The sequence below is a fragment of the Diceros bicornis genome, chromosome 35, assembly GCF_020826845.1.
Source record: "Diceros bicornis minor isolate mBicDic1 chromosome 35, mDicBic1.mat.cur, whole genome shotgun sequence".
NCBI lineage: Eukaryota > Metazoa > Chordata > Mammalia > Perissodactyla > Rhinocerotidae > Diceros > Diceros bicornis.
Genome location: NC_080774.1, coordinates 22,626,247 through 22,652,723, shown reverse-complemented (window position 1 = coordinate 22,652,723; position 26,477 = coordinate 22,626,247). Strand labels below are relative to the sequence as shown.

The 26,477-nt window shown below is 45.5% G+C and overlaps 1 protein-coding gene across 2 annotated transcripts in view; it reads right to left on the bottom strand.

The window, feature by feature from the left end:
- Nucleotides 1-22,302, bottom strand: part of ZNRF3 (zinc and ring finger 3) — a 148,300-nt gene extending 125,998 nt beyond the window's left edge. Inside the window, exon 1 of one of the 2 annotated variants that reach the window (XM_058531704.1) lies at nucleotides 21,821-22,302. In XM_058531704.1, the coding sequence (XP_058387687.1) occupies nucleotides 21,821-22,120 (300 nt within the window). In that variant the 5' untranslated portion in view covers nucleotides 22,121-22,302. Of the gene's footprint in view, nucleotides 1-21,325; nucleotides 21,613-21,820 lie in introns of those variants that run through there. The other variant, XM_058531706.1, reaches the window with a different exon arrangement.
- Between the last annotated feature and the right edge of the window lie 4,175 nt (nucleotides 22,303-26,477).

Below are 26,477 nucleotides of genomic sequence, written 5' to 3'. Positions count from 1 at the left end.
ATGTAATTTATTTATCTTTAATAAAGTGAATTCAAGGTTGTTACTAGAACATCACTTACTCCCTTACATTCCAGGCTGCTCTCAGGAGAGGAAAGCACAGCCCCCGGCTGAGCCCCCTGGCTGCTGTGATGACAAACTGTGCTGCTGGATAACATGGGGTGGGGGCAGTCATGTCATCAAAAATCCAGCCGTGCACAAGGACATCATCATCTATTGCATGTGGCTGTGGGACCCAGTGGTCCCTATAATGAAAGTCAAACACCCTCCCCCAGCATTCAAAGCCCCTCCCACACATTCCCCACACCCTCTGAAGTTGATTTCCCTCCCTGATTCTCCAGTTTGGGTGATTCTCCCCCTTCCTGTTCCTGCCCTGGCCCCAGGCACACAGATCTTCCTTCCTCCCTCCAGGAACCTCACCCAGCCCCCATACCCAGTTTACGGATGTGGGGGCTGAGGCTTATGCAGGCTGGCTTCCCTAGGATCTCACTTAAGTGACAGACCAGGGAGCACATCAGGTCTCTTGTCTCCCAGCCATGGCCTCACTCTGCCAGGAGCACATTCCACGCCGCGCAGCTTCCAGGTCTACTCGTTGCCCCCACAAACTAGGAAAAGCCCCATGGATGCCAAGCCACCCTGGGTCTCCGCAATGAATGCCTTCCCTGCATCGAGGGCCAGCATGGCTGAATCAGAGGATGGGCCTTCTTTAGGAACCCAGCAGGAGGCCGGCCCCCAGGACATTCTCAGTACTTCTAGGCACTTTCCCTCAGCCCCAGGCATGTGCTACTTGGCCTCTGTGTGTAGTAATGTCACCATCTCAGGGACACATTCTGTCTTTCCCATTGGCCCATAAGCCCACAGGCACTCAGGAGGAGGCCAGCAGTGATTCTGTAAACACCATCCAGAAAATGTCAAGTCCCACATCCAAACTGCTCCAGGAAAGAGGGCATTAAGCACCACCAGACACACCTTTAAACATCCAAGGCCTACTGCAGACTTCTTCACCTTCCTCTCCAGGAATACAGCGACAACGCAGACCACAATGACAAAGCGATTGGGACTGCTCAAATCCACAAGAGGAGAAAACATCACGTTAACTTCGCTTTTTTTCTTACTACCTTTCCGATCCAAAGTCTAATGGAGAAACCAAGGCTCCCAGATACAAACTAGATTTCAACAAATTCATTGTGTAAACGAGGAAAGTACATGGGCTAAAAGAAGGTGCTTTCTTCTTTTCGTTAAACTACATTTCTAAGAACATAGGCATATAGGCCTGATTTGCATCATCATTCTATACCAGAAAATTTTGGTTTGACTATTTTCTGAGAAAACAGATACAGTGAAAACCATCAGGTCTAAAGGTAGAGTCCGCAGTAGGGTTAGTAATAAGCCCAACAGGAAGCCCCAAGGACAAGGCTGTAGGCTCCTAGTTGCCACCCATTCCCAAGGGCAAGTTTCTCGTAGGCGGCAACAAAGAGGGAAGACCAGGAAGGGCTTCAGAGCTTTCGCAAGTGGTTCAAAACCAAAAGAGCTTCTTCAGACAAGTGTGCATAAAACGCCCAACTGAGACATTAGGTCCTGACCGGGGAATCAGTTGTCTCTACTACACCACTAACTTCATCTTTGCGCCCCGCCCACACAGATCTAATCAGCAATTTAAAAAACCCAACAGCAAGGACAGGTCCTATCATTGTATTATCAAGGCAGGCTTTCCCTTTCTCGGGCAAAAACAAATTGCATCCAACTGACCACGCATCCAGCAATCCAGTTCAGCCCGAGGAGGAATAGATTTTGCTCCCGGAATAGATTTTGCTCCCGTTCCTAGTCCTGACAGCCAGAAAGGGGGCAGACACGTCCCATATGGCATGGGGCAAATTCATGCTCCATAAGTATCACTAGAAAATGCCAACATCACCATGTACAGGCCCCAGTGGTACTAATTCAACCCTCTTGGACTTTGTTCTGTCCCATTCTGCCAGTTGGTGATGCCCACTTATCCCCTCCAAAAAAGCTACTTGCACACTACCCAACACTACTTCAAGATGTGCTACTGCCCTATCCACGGCCACTGTGCACCGTGGACAAAAGAATGCCACCAAGATGCCCAAGAGAAGGTAAGCAAACGTAGAGGGCTGTCAGGAGTTCTTCGGAAGGAAATCTGGGCTTCACTTAATTCTCAATTAACTCTATGGAGCTGACCTGCAGCCAACTTCAATCACGTGCTGTCTTCCCTCTCATTTACCCTTCTTCTGAACCATCCTTTCAATCAGTTGTTTTTTCATCTGAATATAAGCTAGTTTTAATATGAAGTTAGACATGTTATTTAAAGAAAGCATGGGTACCAAAGTTAAATATAAATGACCCACCCTAGTGGTACCTTCAGACAGATCAAAATTAACATTAACATTAATCAAAAATAAAAAATTAACATTTTCATGGTCCAAAAGGAGTTAGGACATCATCTTAGCTTCAAATCAAGTGTATTTAGAAAACGTCCACTTCCCACTGAAAGTTTGCTAACTGAACAGGAAAGACACAAAAATGACCTTAAACTATTTTAGAGAAAGGCTTATTTGGGTTAAGTATATAAAGACAATAGCAACTGCCTTTCAATTGCATCTTTTGTTCAATGGTATTTTTTGTTAAAAATATTTAACATTTTTGTTAAATACATTATCAATCAATTCAACAAGTGAAAGCATGCTGATGTCTACTCTGGACCATGCACCATGTGTTAAAAAGTTCTACTGCACAACCATCCGCACTGCTTGCAAAGGGGTGGGGGATGTGGAGAGTGAGACTTATGTTTCAAGATAGCCAATGACAGAGACAATGAAACTGCAGAGAAAAAAGCCACAGTGCTGGTAATCAAATCTGAATATGGCACTGGGTTGGAAAACCAAATCAAAGCAAAATCTTATCAACAAATCCCCATGGAACCAGACCATGAGAAGGCACGGACACCATCTGGGCAGTGTGGGGAACAAAAGGAGCACCACCTGCTCCCTAGGAGGGTTGCTTGTCATTCTCAAGGACCGTAAAGTTCTCATGTACAAGAGACCAGGAAGAGACCAGGAAAATTAGATAAGATTAAAATAATAGTTGAAGGATAGCACAAAGCCATACAAGATAAATTGTCAAATGGAATGTGGCTATGCCATTTGGCATCTTGGGGTTTTATGAGAAAATGACTTCAGGATATCTTTCTCCAGGAGGCAATTAACATTTTAGGTCAAATTCCCCCAAGGGAAAAGGAAATTTCGGGGAGGGGGGGAGGTTGGGAATCAGTGTGACTCAGTGGCTCTGCCTGGCACAGAACAAGCACTCAATACATATCTGCTGAATGAAAGAAAATAAAAACCCTAGCTAGTGGCTCAGTCCTGGGCCCCTGCTAAGCACCAGCACATCTCTCTGCTATAGCTGGCAAGTTTACCTGGTTTACCCAACCACCTAATAGCTGGCTTATCTGGTTTACCTGTCTTTCCCACAGGACTGTGAACTCCTTAAGGGTGATGATTCTATAGCAGCAATAGTCACAGGTACTAACATGTATTAAGCACTTACTGTATACTTTAAATATATTATCTCACTTAATCCTCACAATCCTTTAGAGGTACAAGCTATACTGTCCCATGTTAGAGATGAGAAAAGAGAGGTTCAGGGAGGTTGGGTGACCCGCTAAGGTCACAGAGCTGGCAGTGGCAGAGCCAGGATGCAAACACAGGCCTGTCCAGCTCTAGGGCCGTGCTCTTCACCTCTGTGCCCCTTGCCTGGAAAGAGCCTGGTCAGCTGTGAACTCTCAGAACACAACATACAGTAGATTTTAGCTGCAAGAGGTTTTTTAGCTGTAAGAGATTAGCAGATCACCATCAGATTTACCTGCCTCAAACTACTTTATGGTGAGGCTGTAAACACAGTCCTGAAATCCAGGCCAGCTCCTCCATTCCCTAGCTGTGACAGACCTCTCTGCACTTTAGTCTCCTTATCTAAAAACACAGGGATGGGACCTCTTACTGCTCAGAAGCCTCCTGAGGATCAAGGGAGACAACTAGTATAAAGCCCCAAGGACAGCGTCCAACATGGTATTCATTCATTCAAACATTTCACCCACCACCTACGTGACCTTCAGCCCTAAAAGGCTTCCATGTAGTAGGAGGCAGAGCCAGCAATGGTGGAGCCAGCCATGAAATGTTCTGGACCCAGGTAAGTAACAGTAGCCGAGAGTTCAATAACTTGGATTGTTTCACAAGCAGAATGTTTACTCAGAGTTCAGGCTGGAGAAATACTGTCCTCTGTTTTGCCATTTGTTTTAATTGGTACAAAGTTTCTTCTTCCTTTTCCTTAACGGTTTAACAAATCTACATGCAACTCTGTTTTTCCCATCCCTGAGACTGAAGTCTAAGATTCTCTATTATTTTCAGCCAAGAAGTTGGGCAAAGCCAATTGGAGCAAGTCTGCAAAGATCAGGAGAGAGTTCTATCTGTATTTCCTGCCCAGCTATGACAGTATCTGCTCAAGTTACATTATAAATCATAACTCGCTGAGGCCCGGTCAACATGCGCAGGCAGGGTAGGACATTGCAGCCTGGTCATCCATAAAGAGACACCTCTACACGCATTGCCCAGGTCTCCACGCTGATCTGAAAGCTTTTAGGTCAGCCAAAGAGCAGATTCCTGAGCCAAATCAGGAAAAAACTCAGTCTCTAGAAAGTCAGTGGACGAATGGAAGTGCCTTAAGCAATATCAAGCAGGCAGGATGATATAAAGAGGTGGCCTTTACCAAAGAGGCAAAAGGAAGGGTCAACCTTGTGTGTGTCAACGCAGCCAAAGAGACTTCACCAAAGCTGCAAAGGAAACAAAAATAAACTAACAGGATAAAAGGGAGGCTGTTGCATGAGGAAGAACTTTTGCTCCAGTTTAAAAAAAAAGAGAGAGAAGAAAAGAAAAGAAAAAGAAAGCACACACTGAAATGATCTAAAGCTGCCTATAAATATTTGGGAACATCAAAGGCGGTCCTGTTAAATTAAAAATGCTGTCACACAGATAGGAACTAGCCTCTAGCGCTGCCAGCTTCAACATGTGAGCCTGTGATCTGAGGAGCAAGGGCTCAGCTCCTCAAGAAATCTGATTCACTAAAGAAAAAAGTGAACGAGCAGTTGAGTTTTAATAAGGGCATTAAATACCTTAGGAATGAGCTAATTAGAGTTTAACTCTTTCAAGATTGTCCGAGCTCTTAAGAATGCTATAAAGTAAGCTCCCTCCAGAATCTAGTTAAATCGGTCTCAAAACCTGCAATGTAAGAGAAAAGTATTAAAATAGCACCTTAGGACTTCAAAGCTGGTAAACCCCACCAGGCCCCTCAGACTTAAAGGCAGAGGCCGAGTGAAGAGAAGGGAGGAGGCTAACACAAAATTGTGTGCAGAGATGAGGTTAGGTTGCTTGCTTATTTAGAGGCTTTTTCTTTTCTAGTTTGGCCTAGATAAGTACAAGCTCACTATCTAATACCAGATTCATCCTACCCTATGAGTATGCCCTTTACCCAAGACACTTTCAGAGTGTTGAGTGGGAAGCCTTCATCTACTGACCTCGCTCGTTGCTCACGTGCCATACAAGAAATTATGGCTGAGCCTCCCCAAACATACTCCAGTTCACTGCAGGAAGTCACCCAATGATTTCCCTGCACACCTTCTGGATCAGAATCCTAAGGAAACCAGGGAGAGTCCCCAGTTAGGAAAGTACCATCACAACAGCAGATCCCTTCAGGAGCAAGACTCTGGCCTTGAAATAGAAAGAAGTGGAACCTCTTGGAGAAAGGATATGCACACCTGCTCAGAAGGAGAAGGGGCATCTTTCCATCACCCAGTCTCAGGAATGTGAGAGAAGGAGGCAGACAGACAGAGATGGAAACACCTTCTCCATTCAAGGAGAGGAATGCACAGCCCAGTATGGGCAGAGCAGGGTGGGGGTAAAGTGAAAAAAAAAAACACCACAATGCACTCCTATCATTCCCATTTTTAGAAAAAGTTGATGTGTCTAATTTGGAGGGTTAAGATTAATAAAGTATTTGCTTTGGCAAAATCGCACACTGGATCAAACCAAGCACTGAAGTCACTTGTGCTTGCCATAGGTCCCCCAGAGCACAGTCTCAGCATATCACAACATTCCACATGCCCTGGCCGGATCCAGAGAAGCAATCAACCACCCAGCTTGCCTTCGGAGCGATCATGCCCGTATGCAGGCCATGTGGCCTCAGGAACAACAGGAAGGCTGGCCTAGAAACCTAGTCTCCTGTACACAGGACTTGCAGTTCACGTGTGTGTGCGCGCACACACCACAGAGCTCAGGGCCTGGACAACGGTCTAGCTGTAGAACATAGGGATGAGCAGATGAAGCTGCAGCAAAGCACCCCTCCCAGGAAACAGAGGGGAAAGAGGGACCTGGGGATCAGGGAGGAATGAACACTGTGAGCCCTTGCAGAGCTTAAGAACCACTCTGGGGAGCCCATGGGTCCCACACGAGGGGAGAAGGGACACAGGTGCAAGTAGTAAGGCAGTGAGCGTGTTAAAAAAATGATACCTACGATAGATCACGTCTATTCCCAATGAGTAGCACCTTTGGATTATTTAACCATGATAAACTACTACTTTATAACAAAAATTTTCAACCATTTGGAAACTACAACATAAATGTTAGGTACCTATGCAGAGCATCATGAAACTAGTCATGTTATAGTCTTCATCATCATCCTCACCATCACTAAACACAAATTGTATGCTGTAACTCATTTAATCCTCGCAACAAATCTAGGAGAGATTTATCTCCATCTTACGGATGAAGAAACTGAGACCCCAAGAGGCAAAGTCCCCTTTCTACAGCAGGTAATTGGCAGAGCCGAGATCCAAACCTAGGCAGTCTGGGTCCAAACTTGACACTCTGCTGCCTCTCCATCAGCAAAGGAAATCAAGGACCACTTGGTTATGCAAAATTTACAATACACTTTAAGGAATTTGGCAAACCTTGGTGTCTGCACGTAAAAGTTGAAAATCACTGCTCCTAATAGCCATGTCAATGTCCAATGACACGGGAGTGTCCTCTCAACTCCTCTAATACAGTTGGCTCAAGGTTGTTGTTATAACACAGAACTAAAGAGGACTTATACCCAAAGCAGGTTCTGGTCCAAAAGTTAACTTACAAGTTTGTTAGTAGGAATACATGTGTATCTTCTCCCATAAAAAAGTGGTGCCATTTCTGCTCCACAAAAGGCCTACCCATTTAATTACAATGTACTCAAGGTTTAAGGACCCCACTCTAGTCAGCTCACCTCCTAAGAAGAGCTGACACAAAGCAGAAAAACGGCTAAAGCAGATGTCAAGAATCTGCACACTAAGCTCCTTATGTCCCCTTGGTATCTTGTTTCCTAACTTTACACACAATTCTAACATGGTTCCCTGGTTTTCTAGGAGTGGACTCAGAAATCAGAAGCAGAAAATAGAACAGCTGAGGGAGAAGCACTGGAAGGGAGGGGACAACTTATGGACAGGTGCCACATCAGCCAACAGGGAGACAGCCGTGCACTGCACAACTCCAGGAGGCGCCCTTCACATCTGTGGTCATAGATCCACATTATGACCAATTTACGGCAGGAGAAGTCAGGTATCTTGAGGAAGGGGCAGCTTTTCCTAATTCACACAAAGGGACTCTCTGTGCTGGAGTGGGAAAACGTCAAAAAATTGAGACACCAGCCCTGCCCTGAAGGAGGATACAATCTAATGACGACTCCAGAGGTGACTCCAAGTCAGCAAGTAAAGATGAAATTTGTGGTCAGCTTCCCCTTCTGAAATAGTAAGTTTCCAGGGAGCTTGCTTTTTTTGAGTGAAGCGCCTTGAGGGCAAGCCCTCCACAACACGAGACTGCCTGAGCAGTCGAACCTGCACGAGTTCCAGCCATCAGTGGCTCAGGTCTCCTTCTGTAAGGGGCGCGAGGACAGTGGATGGTGCCCATGAGTCCCATCCTGCTCTGCGATTCAGGGCTCCCATCTGGCTTACTAGATCTGATCAATTCTCTTCCTGACATTTCACTGCACAGCACCAAGGACCACAGAATTAATCATGAAGGACACCATTTGTGCAAAAGGGCAAACAGCGTCGCAGTGTGGGATGCCAGGGACACATCCCTCCTCCTCCCATCCCAGCTCTGCCTGCCAAAGCCTGAGAGCCGGGCATCCTGAGACCCTACTTATGGCTGATGGCACCTGCGACCACGGTCTCTGCTGAATATACAAGAGTAGAGAGGGAAGAAGACAGGCCTTCTTGGGATGGGGAGAAGGGAGTAACGAAGATAACGAGCTGGAGGAAGGAGAGTCCCCCATCCATCCTCCCTCCTATTCTTTTCCCACCCCCTTCCCCAATCAGCCATGACAAGTCTGAGTTACCAGAGGGCAAGGGATGTTGGCAGGGGGTGGGAGGAGGCGGTCTGTAATCTTAAGAGAGAGAAGATTCCCTATTTACCCTGCAGCAAGTAGGGAAGACATTCACACATGAAAGGCCCCCTATATAACTTCCACAGATTTGCAAGAGGACAATTAAAACAGTCTTGCAAAAGTAAATTAAGAAAATTAATGTTATCTGAGCACGCAGGAAGAATTCTAGAGTTTTCTACAACGTCTTCTTGCAGGGGCACATATAGGGAATAATTTTACTTGGAATATTCAAAACTATTCTGCCCCCATCCCACTGCTGTTTTAGAGCCTCCCCCTTCCAAAAACAAGGTTGGCATGGTAACTAGAGCACCAGTCACCGTGGTCCCTAACCACATCCGCCAGGGCTTGGCATGCTGAGACATGTGCCAACTCTGTTGTCTGTAGGGCACTCCTGGCCACAGTTCAGAGCAAGCTATAATCAAGTCCCAAACCACCGCATTCGTATAGAACTCGGCTCAACATAAATATTCATTAAATGTGAAAACCTATGGTGATGCAATGTTGAGACTGCAAATTTAAACACAAGAGTCAGGAAATGCAAAAATTACCACTGCCACTGCAACCTGAAATCACCCACATGGCACATTTAATGCCACAAGCGAGTTTTAATGTGCTCTAGAGATTTAAACCTAATAACCCAAAACTTCAAAACTACACATTATCTATTCATTGAATTCCCTAGATGAGGGTGACATTTACTGATGGGCACTGGGACATTTCTGGAGTGGACATGCCATGAAAACCCTCTAGTACAAGTGAACTATAACACATCATGGATAGACTGGAGTACTCCTGAAGGTCCCAGCGCCCATATAATCGCCACAAAAACAGCAACAATAACCAAAAAATCTCAACATACCAACATGTACATAAATAAGCAATAATTTAATAATTCCCAAATGTTTACAGCTGGGCCCTGTAAAGAGTAGAAAATCAAATGTTTATTAAATTGAAATCTAAATTTCTCCCACACGTAGCCTGCTGGCCTCTTTAGAAATATTACTGTAGTCCTTTAAAACTGCTTCCCACCCTGGACTTATGCACAGGATCAAGGCCCACGCCAGAACTGCCAAACGGGGGCAAAAAAGAAAAAAATCAAGGAAACAATATGGTACAAATTTAAGGACCCACATACAGTTGCTTCTGAGGGGTCACACTGGAACTACATGTAACTTCTGCTGTTCCCCGAAAGTACCAGTTTTTGAAATGCTACCAACATATTATTCATATTTAAATAAAACACACTCCCCAAAAGTCTACAGTCAGGCTGAGATGTTCTCTTCTCCAGCATGCTTTGAACAATGTACCTAGGCAGTCACACGTCAGGCTGGGAGGAGTTAGATGGTGTCATCTCATCGTACTACCTCCTTTTTCCAGACCTCCTGGAGAGCAGAGGCAAGGTGAAAATTATTTTGCGAGTTTGATCCATCCCAACTATTTGGATTAGCCCTAGGACACACCTGTGTCTGAAAACTGCTTGTGAACTGTTTCTACAATCATAGAAAGTTGTCCCTCAAAAAGCCAAGTCTTTTTCTGGCCACACTAACATCCCCATCACTCTCCTACCCCAAAGTATTATGATGTAGCAGAATTTCAATTCAGTAAATAGTTAAAGAGTTTTACTGCAAGGCAACAGCAGGATGAGTAAGACATAATCCCTATCGACTGGGAGCTGTGATCTTGTGGGGAAAAGAAAACATTAATAAAAGAGTACCTACAACAAGGAATTTAAGACCAGCTAAGAAGTGAAAAATGGAGTGCTTTGGTTCAAAGGAACGCACCGGTAGGACTTGGAAATACTTGATGGGAAGGACTGGAAATTGACTGCAGGTGAGGGAGTTGAGAGATGGGAAAGGAAGAGCAGTGGGCAAAGATGGGGGTCGGGAATGCGGAGGCGTAGAAATGTATTCCCGCAGAAGGGCAATCTGAAATGAAGGGCATAGAGGGAGGAAAGCCCAGGACCATTCAGGAAACGAGGGTGGGAACACACAGGATCCACAGCCCCATCCTAGAGTCAACAATGAGAGAGAGGCTAGAGAGACAGCCCAGGTCACCTCTGTACAGTCATGCGCCGCATAACGACGTTTCAGTGACAGACGGCATAGACGACGGTGGTCCCATAAGATTAGTACCATATAGCCTAGGTGTGTAGTAGGCTATACTATCTAGGTTTGTGTAAGTACACGCTACAACGTTCACACAATGACGAGATCACCTAACAACACATTTCTCAGAACATATCCTCACCGTTAAGCGACACGACTATACTCAGCTCAGTAGTAAACAACAGGAAGGCTCTGAAAGATTTTGATCAAGGGAGTGACGTGGTCAGAACTTACTTTAGAAAGATGAATCCAGTGGGGAGAGGAAGAACTGATGGGAAGAAAGAGAACGTAAAGGAGGTAGAAGCTCAGGCAGCATCTGGCATGAAGAAGTAAGGTCAGCAAGGAAAGCCAATCAAGCATCGTCTTGAGTACACCATTTCCCTTTGACTTGGCCACAAGCTACCTTGATTTAAATTTTGAAATGGCTTTGCAAGTCAAGCTTGCAACATTCTTTACATGCCATTAGCTGTCTGCTTACCACCTACTCCAAGACTAAGGCACTTTCTGAAAAGATGCCAACTCTCCAGGTACCCAGTGATATTTCCAAAAATCGCATAAAGGGGTTGAACACACAATGTCAAATGCATTTAAGTAAAAATATACAATTAGGAACAAAGAAAAGCATTCTATGTCAAGTGTGGGACAAGTCTTGGCAACCAGGACAACTTGAACAGCAGATGGCCTTCTGGGGCAGAATCCAGGGAAGACGTGTGAGGATGAAACAAGACAATACAAGTGAAAGGGCACTGGGACCCTAAAGCACTAGGCACATGGAAGATTTTCTGGAACTCAACTATCAATGTGGGATGCCATTCTAGAAAGACCAGCAACTGCGAGCACCAAGACCCGAGTTCTAATCCCAGCTCCTCTTGTGAGCAAAGGCCCGAGGACCTTGCTCACATTCCTTCACTGTAAAAGGAGAGCTGAGCCACAGCATTTTCAGGGTGCCCTCCAGCTCAAACAATAACTCTAGTAGTCAAAAGAAACCAAGGAACAAAAAAAGAGAAGGGAGAAAGATCTTAATGAAGGCACAGGCCAAATGGCTCCAAGACTTCAGCCTTCAAAAAGTCCAAGAGAAAATGGAAGCACCTATACCAAAGTAAAAAGAACACTCTGGTCATGTCAGGGCCGGTTCAGCCTTCCCCAGTAGCATAACTTGAGGCTCACAGGGTCCACTGAAGTGTCACAAAGCCACTAATGGACATCTGACACGCAGATGGTTGAGAAAGGAGACTCACCAAGCGCAACTTAAAAGCTTTCCGCTTCAGAACTTCCAGAGATAGAAAAGATGGCAAATTCCAATGCCTTCAGGGGCCGGCCATTGGTAAAAGCATTAACAGTGAGTGAAATAAGCCACTGCAACGCAGAGGGACTTGTGAACTGGAGGACCTGCGTTCCATCTGAAGAGGACAGCTGCTATTCTACTGGGGCAGGCTGTTGCCATGTGGGAATGTGGACCCAACACTGACAGATCTTTTAATTTTTCAAGAAGAGCTACAGCCCCAGATTTTTATGTAAAATTTCTAAATTTTTAACAGGGATCAAACAAAACACAAGGGAGCTGTTTTCAGCCTATGGGCCTGCTGCTTAAATGCACCCCTGAAAGTCTGGTGCTTGGCTCTACTTGCGTCTCTGCCCACCATGAACTGACAGCGTCACTCTGAATGAGAGGACAGATTCATATGGCCTTCAGGACAGAGCCTGTTCATAAGCAGAGAGCCTACTCACTGGGAAAGAGGCAGGGCAGAAGAAAGCAAATGCAGCAGCACCCTCCTGGGCCACAATCTGCTGCCATGGGGTGTGCCGACAGCACAGTGGCCCCTTCCGTGAGGTCCTCTCTAGACCTCTGAGTACGGCCGTCTGCCTGGATAGCTGCTGTGTCCTGCCAAGAAGACAAGGGCAGCCTGCTGCTCCTGAATCGTGCTCAGATACACCTACGAGGGAGGTACCCAGGTGCCATGCCAGGTACCTTCCTTCAATGCAGACATTAGTCATAACTCAGATCCTCACGGCAGAGGGAAAAAGCCAGTATTTTACTATTTACTAAGTGAGAGGAATACACAGACTTTCACTTTTATGAAGTTGTTTTTGGGGTTTAAGAAACAGATACTATCCATTCTGAGCAGGGGTGCACAGAAACATATGCCGACCTGGTAGGGGTGTGTAAAGAGAACACTCTTCTGCAGAGCAAACTGACACTATCTATCAGGAGCATTAAAAATGTTTCTACCACTTGACCCAGTGGTCCCAATTCTAGAATTTTATTCTATGAAAATAATCAAGAGATAGAGAAAGGATGTTCCTCACAACATTACTTATAATAATGAAAAAGAGACTATGTTACGCAGACAGTAAAAATGTTTCAGAGTATTTAGCAACAGGAAAATACTCAAGGTTAAGGAAGGGTTATAAACACTATGTAATGTTTTTTCCAATTTTCTTTAAAATCTGTCCCAGCTCATGGGAAAAAAAGAAAGGAAAGCTATACCAAAACACAAAAGGTTTAACAGGTTATCTGTAGGTAGTGGGATTGATCTTTTTCTCATACTTTTCTGTATTTTCCAAGTGTCCTACAATAAACAGGCATTATTTTTATAATTAAAAAATAAGATATAGATAATTTTTTTTAAAGGAAGATTTTGGCCCTGACTAGAGTAATATAAAATGAATCAATTCTAACATTTTTGCCTAAATCTTACCAAAATACACTTGGGTCCTCAGGCAAGTGGGTCAGTGAGCTTCGGCTTCTGGTGACCCAAGTTCAATCCCAGCTCTGTGGCCTCGAGAAGCTTACTCAGACTCTCAGCCCCACTTTCGTCTGTAAAGTGAGGCTAATGTGACCGTCCAAATTTGTAACAGAGGAATCAAGAAATAACATCTGTAAAGTACAAACTATACCATGGGTGCATAAAAGCTGTTTCTTCTCTAGACTTTATTCACAATAGGAACTCAATAAATGTCTGCTGACAAGTTAGCAAACTCAAATTAACCCAAGTTCAAGTAGAAAATCAAGTTTCAATCAAATTCTTACAGCACTGGATGGGACCTTACACACACCTATCTGAGCACCCTGCTCATCCCTTTTATTTTAATAATGCAGCACTGGGGGCCGGCCTGGTGGCACAGTGGTTAAGTATGGTACATTCTGCTTTGGCAGCCCAGGGTTCACAGGTTCGGATCCTGGGCGTGGACCTATGCACCACTCATCAAGCCATGCTATGGCAGGCGTCCCACATACAAAATAAAGCAGACGGGCACAGATGTTAGCTCAAGGCCAGTCTTCCTCAGGAAAAAAAAATGCAGCACTGGGAGCCCAGAAGTGCCCATTCCAACACACATTTTCACCTCAAACTTCTAGAATCATCAAAGTCTGTTTTCACTGAATCAACTCTACACATTGAGTTTCTCAACAACCATATCACACCGGCTGCTGGGGAGAGAAGAGGATTAATATCAAGTCTTACAACACATCTTAAGGGTAATAAAAATAAAATGCTCTCCCTCGAACCACAATGGGCCAGCTGACCTCATTCTCTTCACACCATCATGAGTCAACAGAGCCACTAAAAGTCAGATTTTAAAACATCTCATTCAAGCTACAAATGGAACAAAGAACCTCTGCTCTTTACCTCCTCCCTATCCTGTTTGACAGGTATAAAGGCACGTCTCCACAAAGGGGTTATCAGCTTTAACCTCAAAGGTAGGTAAAAATGAGCTGGAAAAGTCCAGACGGCTCAAATCCAAGTACTGTGTCGTTACATAACGTGTTTCTTCTGAATGTGTTGCCCAGGCTTACACTTAGCACCCTGGACCAGGTATATCCTCAGTACCCTTATAGATATGTCCTGCCAGAAAGGAATTGTGGCTCACATTGCTGTCTGCCCTCTACTCTATCCTTGCCTGCCGCCTCACCTCACACAGGGTCTGGCGGACAGAAGGCAGCAGTGAATGTCTGCTGACTGAAGGGATGCAGTACCCACAGTGAGTTTTAATGTCCAGGAGAATGGAAGGAGCAGGGAGAATCCACAGCTTTAGGTTCATACAATCTTTTAAATCAAATAGTTAGGGAACGCACAGTCTGTGCAAAGTAAGAAAGGCGACGAACGCGGGACATGACCTCTTTGGAGAAAGCCATGCAGAATCCACAATGGCTCTAAAAAGTCAGCCACAGGAAGGAGATGTGTTTCACACCAGAAAGCCCTTTAAATGCCAGAACACTAGGGCTGTTCCAACTTTCCCAATAGCCAAAAAACAACGGAAGTGCCATCAAGTGACAGTTGTATACTTCAAGTCACTGGTCCCTCTTCCCAAACTTGGCAGATTGGCTCTTAGTGGAAAAGACAAGTTGGAAAGAGACTTCTGTGATTAAAAAAAGAAGAAAGAAGGAAGGAAAGGAAGGAAGGTAGGTAGGTAGGTAGGTAGGTAGGAAATAAATCTCTGTAAAGGTAGACAATTTTCTCAGCTGAAGTTATAGACTCATTTCTTGGTCAATCAGTCTGGGTTTATACCCGCCTCTAAATTGCACCATCAGTTCCCATAATCGTATCCCAAGCAGAAGAAAGTGCCAAGTGGAAGCACTCTTATAAAAACAGAAATGGCTTAGAATCAGATAGACCTGGGTTTGAATCTCAGCCCTACTGCCAACTTGCTCAACAACTTTGACAAATGACTTCACCTCTCTGAGCTTGGTTTCCTCATCTGAAAATCTGGGGCATGCCATCTACCAGCACCGTTAAATGTGAGCACAGCACACAGGAAGCACTTAATCATTAGTAGCTATTTTTAAAAGCTCTGACAGAGAGGAAGAGTGAGCAACTCAAACTCTAAATTAGAGGAGAAAAGCAACCACTTAAACCCAGTGTACAATTTAAGAACACACGGCTTTCCCCAATTATACACCTCACCATAAAGCACACTTCCGCTTCTGCTCTTCCTGTTACACTCAGCCAAGGTGCAGCCAAGGATGACAGAAAGGCTCCAAGCCTGGAAGTCAGGAGACCTGAACGGTTATCCCAGGTCGTCTCTGCCTCACCACATGGCCCTGGGAAAGGCGCTTCACCCCTCTGGACCTCAGTCTCCTTAACTGACACATTAAGAGCTGAATCTGGTTCTTCTGGCTGTCAAGACTGATTTAAACGTTATTTTTGTCATGAACTGCAAATCCACATTCTCCAGACTTAGGGAACACCATCAAAAGCCAAGTTTTCACGTGGCATATATTCAGGTTAATGATGAATTCTGAATACCGAGCCTTTACAGTTATTCCCAGGGACACAGCTGGACTGTGAACTATTCTTCATGTGTCTGTCCACCCATAATAGGTGTCTACATTAAGGCTTTCTCAATACTCAGTGTTTTATCAAGAAAAGAACGTCTTCAGAACTTTATAATGCCAGGTATCCTGCCCCTGAACACGCATACATGCAGGTCACTTTCATACAATCTGGTATTATAATGTGTGGGTCTACCAGAACCAGAGAGAAGTCTATTCTTTCCATCTAATCAAGCAAGTTTCTGGAAATAACAACCAAAAAGGAAAGATAATCCCAGAATTTACTAGCCAAGCCAAATGAAGTTGATCTCATCAATTAATCCAAGCCCATTAAGACCCACTGCCTGCCTGATGTCCACTCTAAATCCATCATACATTCACTAAATATAGAGCGTCTGATAAGTGGCAGGCTCTGGGGACCCAGGGGTGGATCCAGGGATGAGCTAAACAGACCTGCACCCACGGGGCCCAGGTCTACAAGGGAAGGTATAAGGGGGTGCTCTTAAGGCACTAAAACATCGAGAAATACTCCGTTTCATTTTCCAATGAGTGTTGAAAAAGAACACATTTACACTCTGCTTTCCCACATCCTGCATTCAGATCATCTCCTCCTTGCTCTTCACCATATAAATGCAGAAATTCTTTGAGTGACTGTTTTCTCACTTCTCCCAAGGATGATGCATTTAACTAGTAGCAGATAGATGCACAGGAGAGAAGTTAATTCATTATAGACAATGGATGCCTTAAGGACTAAGGGCTCAATTCTGTGGGGAAATCCAATTGGGAAGGATTATCATTTATCCATACACATGTCTGTTTCTATAAGAGACTGTGAACTCCAGAAGACAACAGCAATATGGCGTCTGGTACAGAACAGGGCTTTGGTAAACATCTATCAAATGAATATGCTCGGGGGCCGGTCCCGTGGCTTAGCAGTTAAGTGCACGCGCTCTGCTACTGGCAGCCCAGGTTCAGATCCCAGGCGCGCACCGATGCACCACTTGTTTGGCCGTGCTGAGGCGGCGTGCCACATACGGCAACTAGAAGGATGTGCAACTATGACATGCAACTATCTACTGGGGCTTTGGGGAGAAAAAGAGAAAAAAAAAAGAGGAGGATTGGCAATAGATGTTAGCTCAGGGCCGGTCTTCCTCAGCAAAAAAAGAGGAGGATTGGCATGGATGTTGGCTCAGGGCTGATCTTCCTCAAAAAAAAAAAAAAAAGAATATGCTCAGTGGAGACACATAAACCTGGAGACTTCTCTACGACTCTTGCCAGCCTGAGCCCCATATTACTCCACTCAAATTCTTAGCAATGGACTATTTGATGATGGATACTAGATTAGTGCTTCTCTTTTTCCCTCTAGGGGAGGAAGAACATCACAGAACCCTCCAAAAGGCAAAACTGTATATCTTTTCAGGAAAATAATTCTGTGCACATACACAAGATTGTATGTATAATTTCAGGGGTTCACGGGCCATCTTTGGAAGTCTATGACCCTCAGGTTAAGAATCCCTATACTAGGGCCGGCTCTGTGGCTTAGCGGTTAAGTGCGCACGCTCCACTGCTGGCGGCCCGGGTTCGGATCCCGGGCGCACACCAACGTACCGCTTCTCTGGCCATGCTGAGGCCGCGTCCCACATACAGCAACTAGAAGGATGTGCAACTATGACATACAACTATCTACTGGGGCTTTGGGGGAAAAGATAAATAAATAAATAAAATTATTAAAAAAAAAAAGAATCCCTATACTAGATTGTTAAAAATTAGACTTGATTTAATGTCAAAACCTAACCAGCCAAGTTCTATTTATTTGGCAAAAATAGGAACAAAGGGGCCAGACAGACCTGGGTTTCAATCCAAGTTTTATCATTCGCTAGTGTGTGAGGTTGGAGATGTCAAATCGCCTTTCTCAGCCTCAGTTTCCTGATCTGTAAAATGGGTTAACAATAGCTGCTAATTCCATGTTAAAGGCAGGATGAGACAAGCAAACACGTGTCATGCTTGGCAAAGTGCCCGGTACACAATAAGTTCTGGTAAATGGAAGCCATCACCACCTTCCCTCTAGTCTACAGACTCCACACTTACCATCCCCATCTTCACCTCCATTCAGAACTGTATTAGTAACTCCCATGGGATCTCAGGGAACAAGATAGAAAATAAGAGCCCCTAAGAATTCATAAGGTCAAAATACAGCTCTAATGTTTTCCCCCAAATCAAATACTTGGTTTTAACCTATGAAGGCCCTTCTGAGAAGACAGTCGGCAATCCTTTTCTGTGTAAATCCAGGTCAGCTGTCAGCATACAATTGTTCTATTAGGCCAAGTCAATTTTTAGAGGCAGGCCTGTTAAGTTAACTTAAAATGGAGATAAAAAGAAAGTGTTTGATCAAATGCTTAACTGCAGAAACAGTGACAGAGAGACAAGGCAGAGGAATTAGTTTCCTAAAATTATTCCCTGTGATACCCTTAGCTAACATTGGATATTTAAGGACCTCACTCAGCCTTTCTAACCTACCACCCAACTCTCCTCCCACCCCCATAGCTAAAGGCACTGGCTTAGTTCTTAAATGTTCTCAGCTCTCCTCTGCTTTCAAGACTATTCAACACTTAACCCAGGATCCAGAAAGGCTAATTTTAAAGTTACACAAAGCCCATCATTCAGATTCCTTCTACAAATGAATTTCTCAAGCATTTCTAAATATTTGACTTCAAGGGGAAAAAAATGCATTTCCACTTTAAAACAATCTTTCATCTCTAGCGATGCAAATTTTCTGTTTGTTTAACCAATCCACATACTACTAGCCAGTGTTTAATCGGGCCTTTTTTTAACATCACTAGCCATGTGAGTTGCACAGCCAAGTCTGAAAGTTTCAGATAATGATCTCATTAATAGCAACAAATTGGTTTAAAAATGAAATATGTATCAATATGTCTAAGAGCCCTTTAAAGTTTCACACTTCATAACTACAGGAGAAGTGTAATTAATTACTCCCGCATTCACACTGGATGCCTGACACTCTTACAAGCAAATGGGCTTTAATGCTGCATGAATGAATTAGATAATAAAAGTAATTAATAGCATTTCATATCCACACATTGTTTTCACAACTTTCACAGATGAAGATGTCAAAAAAACCCCTCTCTTCTTACAGAGTGCATTGGTGACCCTGGGAAAGTTATTTAAGCCTAAAATGAACAAGGAGAGATCCAAGACTCCCGGTGACTAATTCCAAGGTTTGAATTACTATCTCTCTCTCTGACACACACACACACACACTTCTTAACCAGGCCTCCTTCTACTCTAACCCATGCAAATGACCTGAACAGGTACTCTAATTAGAAATATCTGGGCAAACCAGACTATGATATGGTTATCTACTATATAAACATATACACACATATTTTCATTGCATAGAATAGGGAGGGGAAAAAAATCAGTGATACAAACCAATGTCTTATCTTAGAATTCTTAAAGAAGAGACTCCCAAACAGGTTTTTTTCTCCCCTAAACCACAAACAGCAGTGGAAACCCCACTAGAAATAACAAAAGCAATGCTACAGCACTACTCTTTAGGTTTAATTATAGGAAAATGAACTCTGCTCTGAAGACCGTAAAATATTAAATAGCAAATCACGCAGAGTTTTTTAAAGATAGTAAATAAAAGGAGGTTTGGAAAGTTCAACAAGGGCACTTAGAAAACGTGATTATCTGAAGCAGAACACCAATTTGTTTCTTCTACATTCTCATTTCTCATGGAAAACGTTACATTCCCTCCTGGCGGTCCTAAAACATCAGCTCTCCTTAGAAAACCTTTTTCAGGGCTGACAGTGGCCACACCAGTTCCCTCAATTGGGCAGTATTCGAAGAACTAATAAAAGCATGCCAGCCTCTGTACACACAGCCCTGAAAGCCACACTGTGCTCCTTCCATGCACACAGAGGTTCAGCGAGTCAGCCTCCACGATCAAGTTATTAACGGTATAGGGTGAGAACATCAAGAAATGACTTTGCAGACAGCTCAGATAAACTCACCAACATTACTGCAGTTATAAGGAAATTAAGGACACCTATTAGTGATTGCTTAACAGGTAAACTTATTAAATACCATTTAAGTCACTTTTCTTTACTTAGCAATTGTTGACATTTTTTTTCTTTTGGGCCAGGCTAATGGACTACAAAAGAGTCAGATAAGCACTTCAAAAAGTTTCAAAAGAGAATAGATTCCTTCTGCCAAATTCACACATTATCTTTCTACTCACAAGGATAAAACAGTTACAAATGGTGTGTTTAAACTCCTAATTTTGTATTAAATGACGAACCCAAGATTACCTCCGAAGCATAGCACTACTCATAATGGACAGCTCGCCAGACAAACTACCGTGGAAAAAGAGTACAAGTTAAAACACTGCAGATAAAAATCGCAAACTTCAAAAGTCTCCTTCAAAAAGTGAAGTGCCACATTAAAACATCTTTTCCCTTGGAAGGCTGTAAACCAAACATTTCTAAAGCCATCAGGGCACACTGAAAGCCTCAAAGAGAAACAAGGAGTCACAAGGAGGAAGCTTTAAGATTCAAAATAATCTCAAAGGCTGTGCCTGAAATGTATAGGAATCTTCAGCAGAGCATCATGTCTAAAGCTTATAAATTAAAGATAATTATAACATTATCAAAGAAAAAAGCCCAAAAGCTTCTAACATATGTAGTCACAGGACTCAAACAACATTTGTTTCCCCTTCTATTCACCCTGCAGAAGTTTAAGATAGGGATAAGAGCCCTGTAAGGCAATGCTGATGATTAGTCGCCCAGCAGAGGTGCCTCCTCCGGGTCTGTAAGGACACACCTCCAGGGAGCCAAGCTGCACAGCTCCCTGTCCTATCCACGCAGGGCTTTGAGTCTGCACCAGGGGAGGGAAAAGGAAGAGGCTGCTAGGCAGTCATTCCATACAGTCCCCTTCTCTTCATTCATAACTCTCCCAAGAGTAAAGTGCAGAAGGCCCTGCAGCCATCCTATCACCGCCAAAAAGGTTCATAGACAAGCCAAACATTTCAAATCGCCCCCATCCGGGGCACGCATATTAACCTCCATAAGTGCGCTGACCATCTACTAACAAGTTGATTTTATCAAATCATAGCCAAGGAAGCGGGAAAGCATCTACCCAGCTCACCATCTGCAGAGACTTCAGCTCAGAGTCCCTCCTCCAAAGAGTGGGCACAGCTTAAAGTTCTCCCTAACCAGCTTCCTTAGGAATGCAGACTTCTTTCATCTGGAGCAAGGTGGAGGGCCCTGTCAGTGAGCGACTCGGTCTCCCGATTTCCAGGCCCTCCGCAGAAGTCCTTGGCCAAGGAGCGGGTAGGCAGCCTCCCTCCCACCCTCTGTAATCTGAGGCATGCAGCGAGGGCTGCCTTCCACGGCTACTCCAGGGCACCCGCAAATCCCCATTCCTCCTCGGCCAGCTCCCTCTGCTCCCCTACCTGCTGCTGCTTGTCCAGAGCCCTGCAGGAGGGCAGGCGCCCAGGTGAGGCGAGCGGCAGGTTCCAGGGAAGACCCTAATGTTGTGCAGCCCCTCGGACAAACCTGGCTATTCCCCAAAAGAACATGCATGGACGGAAAGCAAAGCCTGCGACCTGAAACAGGCCACCCCATCCTTCATCACTTCTCTTTCCAAAGTTGGCATTCAACAGGTAGTTCCCGGGACTTCCACCTGAGGCAAACCCAAACGCCCAATCGGCCCAGGGGGGCCGCCCCAACATGGGTGCCCGGACCCACAGGAGGCCGAGCCCCCACGTGCGCTCGCCCCCCGGTGCGGCGCCCTGGAGGCCGCGTCCCGCCCGCCCGCCCGCCCTCCGGGGAGGGATGCCGCCGGCCCCCTCGCCGCCCCTCCCGCCCGCCCGCCCGCGGCGGGGTCGGCGGGCGCAGCCCCCGGAGCCATCTTGTGGCGGCGCGGGGCCCGGGCGGCGGGCAGCTACCTGCACGATCTCGCCCTCCGCGCTGAGCGTGGCCCCGGCCCGCGAGAAGCGGCCCGTGAGGCCAGTGGTGTAGGTGGTGTAGTCGCCGCTCGGGCTCGACTCGAACAGCACCACCTCCACGAACGCCGTCTCCTTGGCCCGCGCCGCGCCGGGCCCCGCGGCCGCCAGCAGCAGCCCGAGCAGCAGCGGCAGCGGCGGCGGCGGCGGCAGGCGGCGGCCGCGGGGGCCGCGGGGGCGGCGGCGGGGGCGGCGGCGGCGGCAGCCCGGGGCCCCTGGGCGCCCGCCCGAGCGCGGCCTCATGGTCCTGCGGCGGGAGGGCGCGGAGGGCGGGCGCGGCCGGGCATAGTCGCGGGCCGGCGGAGGACCGAGCGCAGGCGGACGCCTCACAGCCCCATCGCGGCGGCGGCGGCGGCGGCTTTGTGGGTCGCAGGCTCGGCTCGGCTCCCCCGGCCGTCGCGCCGCGGCCCTTTCATCTGCTCCACGTGAGGGGTTATCCCCGCCCCGGCAGCGTCGTGACCCGCTCTCCCCTCCCTCCCCGCGCTCGACCGCCGCGGCCGCCGGGGGGGGGGGGGGGGGGGCGGGAGCGGGGGGGCGGGGCGGGCGCGCCTGCGGCGGGGGGCGGGCCCCGATGGGCGGACTCGCCCCAGCTCTCGCTACGCCCCCTCGTCCCAGCCCCGCCCCGCCTGCCGTCTGCGCTCCACCCTATTGGTCTCGCCCCGCCCACCGCCCACCGTCTTGCTCCGCCCCATCGTTTTCGCTCCGCCCCCACGCCGTCTCTGCTCCGCCCCCTCACCCTCGCTCCGCCCCCACGCTCGCGCTCCGCCCCTTCGTCTGCGCCCCGCCCCCTCCTGCTCCGCCCTCGGCGGCAGACATTTCTCCTCGCGGTTGCTTGAGTTCGGCGGGAATGAGGACCGTGTCCTGCTCCGGGGCGATGTGCGTCCTCTCTGGAGGCCCCACGCCTCCCTGTCCCTGGCAGGAGTTAAGGCCTTGTCCTTCCCGACTCCCCTGCCCCAATCCACAGTTCCCGGGAGCGGGGCGCCCGCACCCGGCCCTCCACCTCACCCCCACCTCCTGCATCACCCGGCGGTCAGGGGGCGTTTGAAGCTCGGTCATCCCGGGACGTGTCCGGTTCTTGCACCGGTGTCGTTTACACAGTTAATATCAACTGGTGGAGGAGGTTGGGGGGGGTAGCCATTAGGATTCTGATGGAGTTCTTTCTGCAGCCCCAGAGACTGTAACTCAAAACACCCCCCTCAAGAGAAGTTCTGAAACTTTGAGTCTCGTGGTGTGCAGAAGGTCCGAGGATTCCAACACCCATCACCCTTTAGGCACAGACTGATGGCCGCCAAATTAATGTACCTAAGATAGATGCTCCAGGGCCCAGAGTTTCCCGTCCCCCAGAAGATAAACTTCCAATTCCCTGCCCCTCTTTGGAACATTCCTTTTCCTTCCTCATCTAGTCCTCTTTGAGAATCAAACCTTCCTTCAAAATTCAGATTCCATTCCCACTTCCTCCGTGGAGTCTTCCTTCTCTCAGCAGAATGGCTTTGTTCAGACATTCGCAAATATTTGGTTAGGGTGATCTGCTTCTACTTGCTACCACACCCAAAATATTAAAAAGACAGAAAAGAAAACTCATTGAGAATTATCTTGGGTAAACAACTCACCAGGGTTACATTTTAAAGTAGAAAAATATTTTCAAAATGTGAAATAGAAAATACACTTGAAAAAATCCACAGATCTGCGTTGCCACACTTGGACCACCCAGAGCTTTGCTCCGGAGGGAGGTGTCTGGGAAAGCAGGGCTCTGAGTATGGTGCCTTTTTAGTTTCCGCAGAACCAAGCCTAACCAGTGGTGATTGGAACTGGGAAACATCAGTCCTGACAATAGTCTCCCCCTAGGTGGCACAGTCCAGTCCTTAAGGGGGAGGTCAGTTATTACAGCCCATCCATGACACTTTGCAGTATATAAAATTCAAGGTCACCGTCAACTGATGAATGGATGAACACACATGGTATAGCCATACAATGGAATATTATTTGTCAAGGAATGAAGTACCCACGCATGCTATAACATACTTGATACAACGTTTCAAGGATGAACCTTGAAAACATTATGCTAAGTGAAAGAAGCCAGACACAAAGGGCCATATAGTGTATGATCCCATTTATATGAAACGTCTAGAATAGGCAAATCTACAGAGATAGAAAGTAGATTAGTGGTTGTCAGGGGCTGAGGGGAGGCAGGAATGCATAGTGACTGCTAATGGGTTTCTTTGGGGAGTGATGAAAATGTTCGGGATTAGATAATGGTGATGGTCGCACAGTTCTGTAAATATACCAAAAACCACTGAATTATATACTTAAGGGTGAATTTAATAATACGTCAATTATATCTCAATACAGTTGTTGAAAAAATTCAGAGTCATTAGTGGTATTTTCATTCAAACACACCCACATGCATACACACAGGATGCTGTGTAAGGATATTCTCTGCTCTTTGAAATCTTATTTCAAATCTCTCACTCTCAGCAAGACCTACTCAGCCTACTCTGTTTACACCAGCAATGTGCCCCCTGTCCCTGACTCCCAACCTCCCTTGGCCTGCCCGCCCCCCATGGCATTTATCACCTTCTAATATACTAAATAATTTGCTTATTTATTTTTGTCTCTTCTCCATACCCCACATACACACATGCCAGAGAACAAACTCTATAATGGCAAGGGACTTGTCTTGTTCACTGACTAAGGCCAAGGCAGCCTGGCCCAGAGTAGGCACTCAATAAATATTTGTTGCATGAATTAATGACTAAATGAATGAGTGATAAGCTCATCGTCGTGTATCCCTCCCATTTTGCAGACATTTGGGGCAGCTTGTTAACTAACAGCTGCTTAGGAGCACTGGGCTTCATGAGACCAAAATAAATTCTGAATGTGGAGAAGAGCAACAGTCCTTCCCTCAGGGACTGCAATGAAAACTCAGACAAGGGTCAAAAAAGAAACCGGTTTCAATTTTTAAAACTCTGCTTAAAGAAAGATATAGTTAATAAGACACAGGCCAGCAATACAAAGGTAACATGATTCATCTCTCAGCAATGTAAAGCTGTTGAGAAATAGAGGTATTTACTGAGTAATGAAATTTCACCAAAATCAGGCAGGCAATAAGAGGAGATAGAAAATAACTTCAAATAAGAGATAAGACCCATTGGCCAGGAGCAAGGACTGGATAAGAGAGCAGGATTAAGTGATAAGAGTGATGAGAAGTAATGCACGTTCATCATCTCTGTGGCACAACCCTAGTAGGCTATCCCGAGTATAACTTATCTTATTCTTTTCTCTACTTATCAGACACAGCTCAGATGAAAATAATGAAGAACAGGTGCATCAGCATTGGTTAAAGCTGCCAGACTTTTGGCAAATCTCGCTGACTTAGGCCAAAAAGCCACACAAAGCCTCGGGAAATTTTCTGCCATCGAAGTTCTATTTATATGATCAAATAGGGAAGTTTGGGGATTTCAAATCCATAAATGTATGCTTTACTACCTAAAGAGACTATCCGTGTGAAATAAAAACAGACATGGATATTTACTGCAGTATTGTTGTTAATAGCAAAAGACAGGAAACAACCTAAATGCCCATCAGTACAGGGTTAGTTAAATAAATTATGGTACATCTATTTAATATATAATGGAACACATATTAAATAGCCATTACAAAGAATGAAGAAGCACTCTATGAACTTGCATGGAATGATCTCTAATATATACTGCTAAGTGAAAAAGATGTGCATATGGTATACTACAATGGAAGGGGGGTTGGCAAGGAGACAACGGATACATGAAAGTTTGCAAACAGTACCTATGTGTACAAGGAGATGTAAGAAATGAATAAATGGTTGGAGAGGCATCTGGGTGACTGGGAGGCAAGGAAAGGAGGGAGACATACTTTTCCCTGTATACTCTGTACCAATTGAATTTGCTCCATGCACATATATTACCTATTCAAAGGTAATAAAATAGACTAACCTGCTAAATCAACAGATGATAACATGCATTTTCTATATGCAAACATATTCATTCAATAAACTTTATTGAAAACCTACTATGTGCCACTGGAATACAAAAAGGGATTGGCCTATAGTTATAGAAGATGTTAGCGTTGGGGGAATCTAGGTAATGGGTACACAGGATCTCTCTGTCCTGTTTTTATGACTTTTTCTTCTAATTATTTACAATAAAAACTAAATCTTAGATAATAGATTAGCCAATCCCTGTATTCGAGTAATTTCCTTCCTTTTTTCCCTCTTTCCTTTCTTCTCTCCTTCCTTCCTTCTGCAAACATTTATTACTAAATGAAACAGAGAAGTCATAAAAGATGACAATAAAATACACTTCAACTATTTTACAAAGTAATTTTAAGAGTTTGAATCTCATCTTGCTTCTTTAAGGTGATTCAAATTTAAAGCATGCTAGCATTCTTCCACGGTATTTATATCTATTTCTGGAAACTTTCATTTATTGTATTTAAACATCATATAATTCTGTTGAAAGGTACAATAGATGTTATACAGACAAGTAGCGGCAGTTCTTTCAAAACTCTTAGAAGTGTCTCTTCCACCTTTGAAGTATACCATCAATCTACGTCTCCTTTGAGCCTT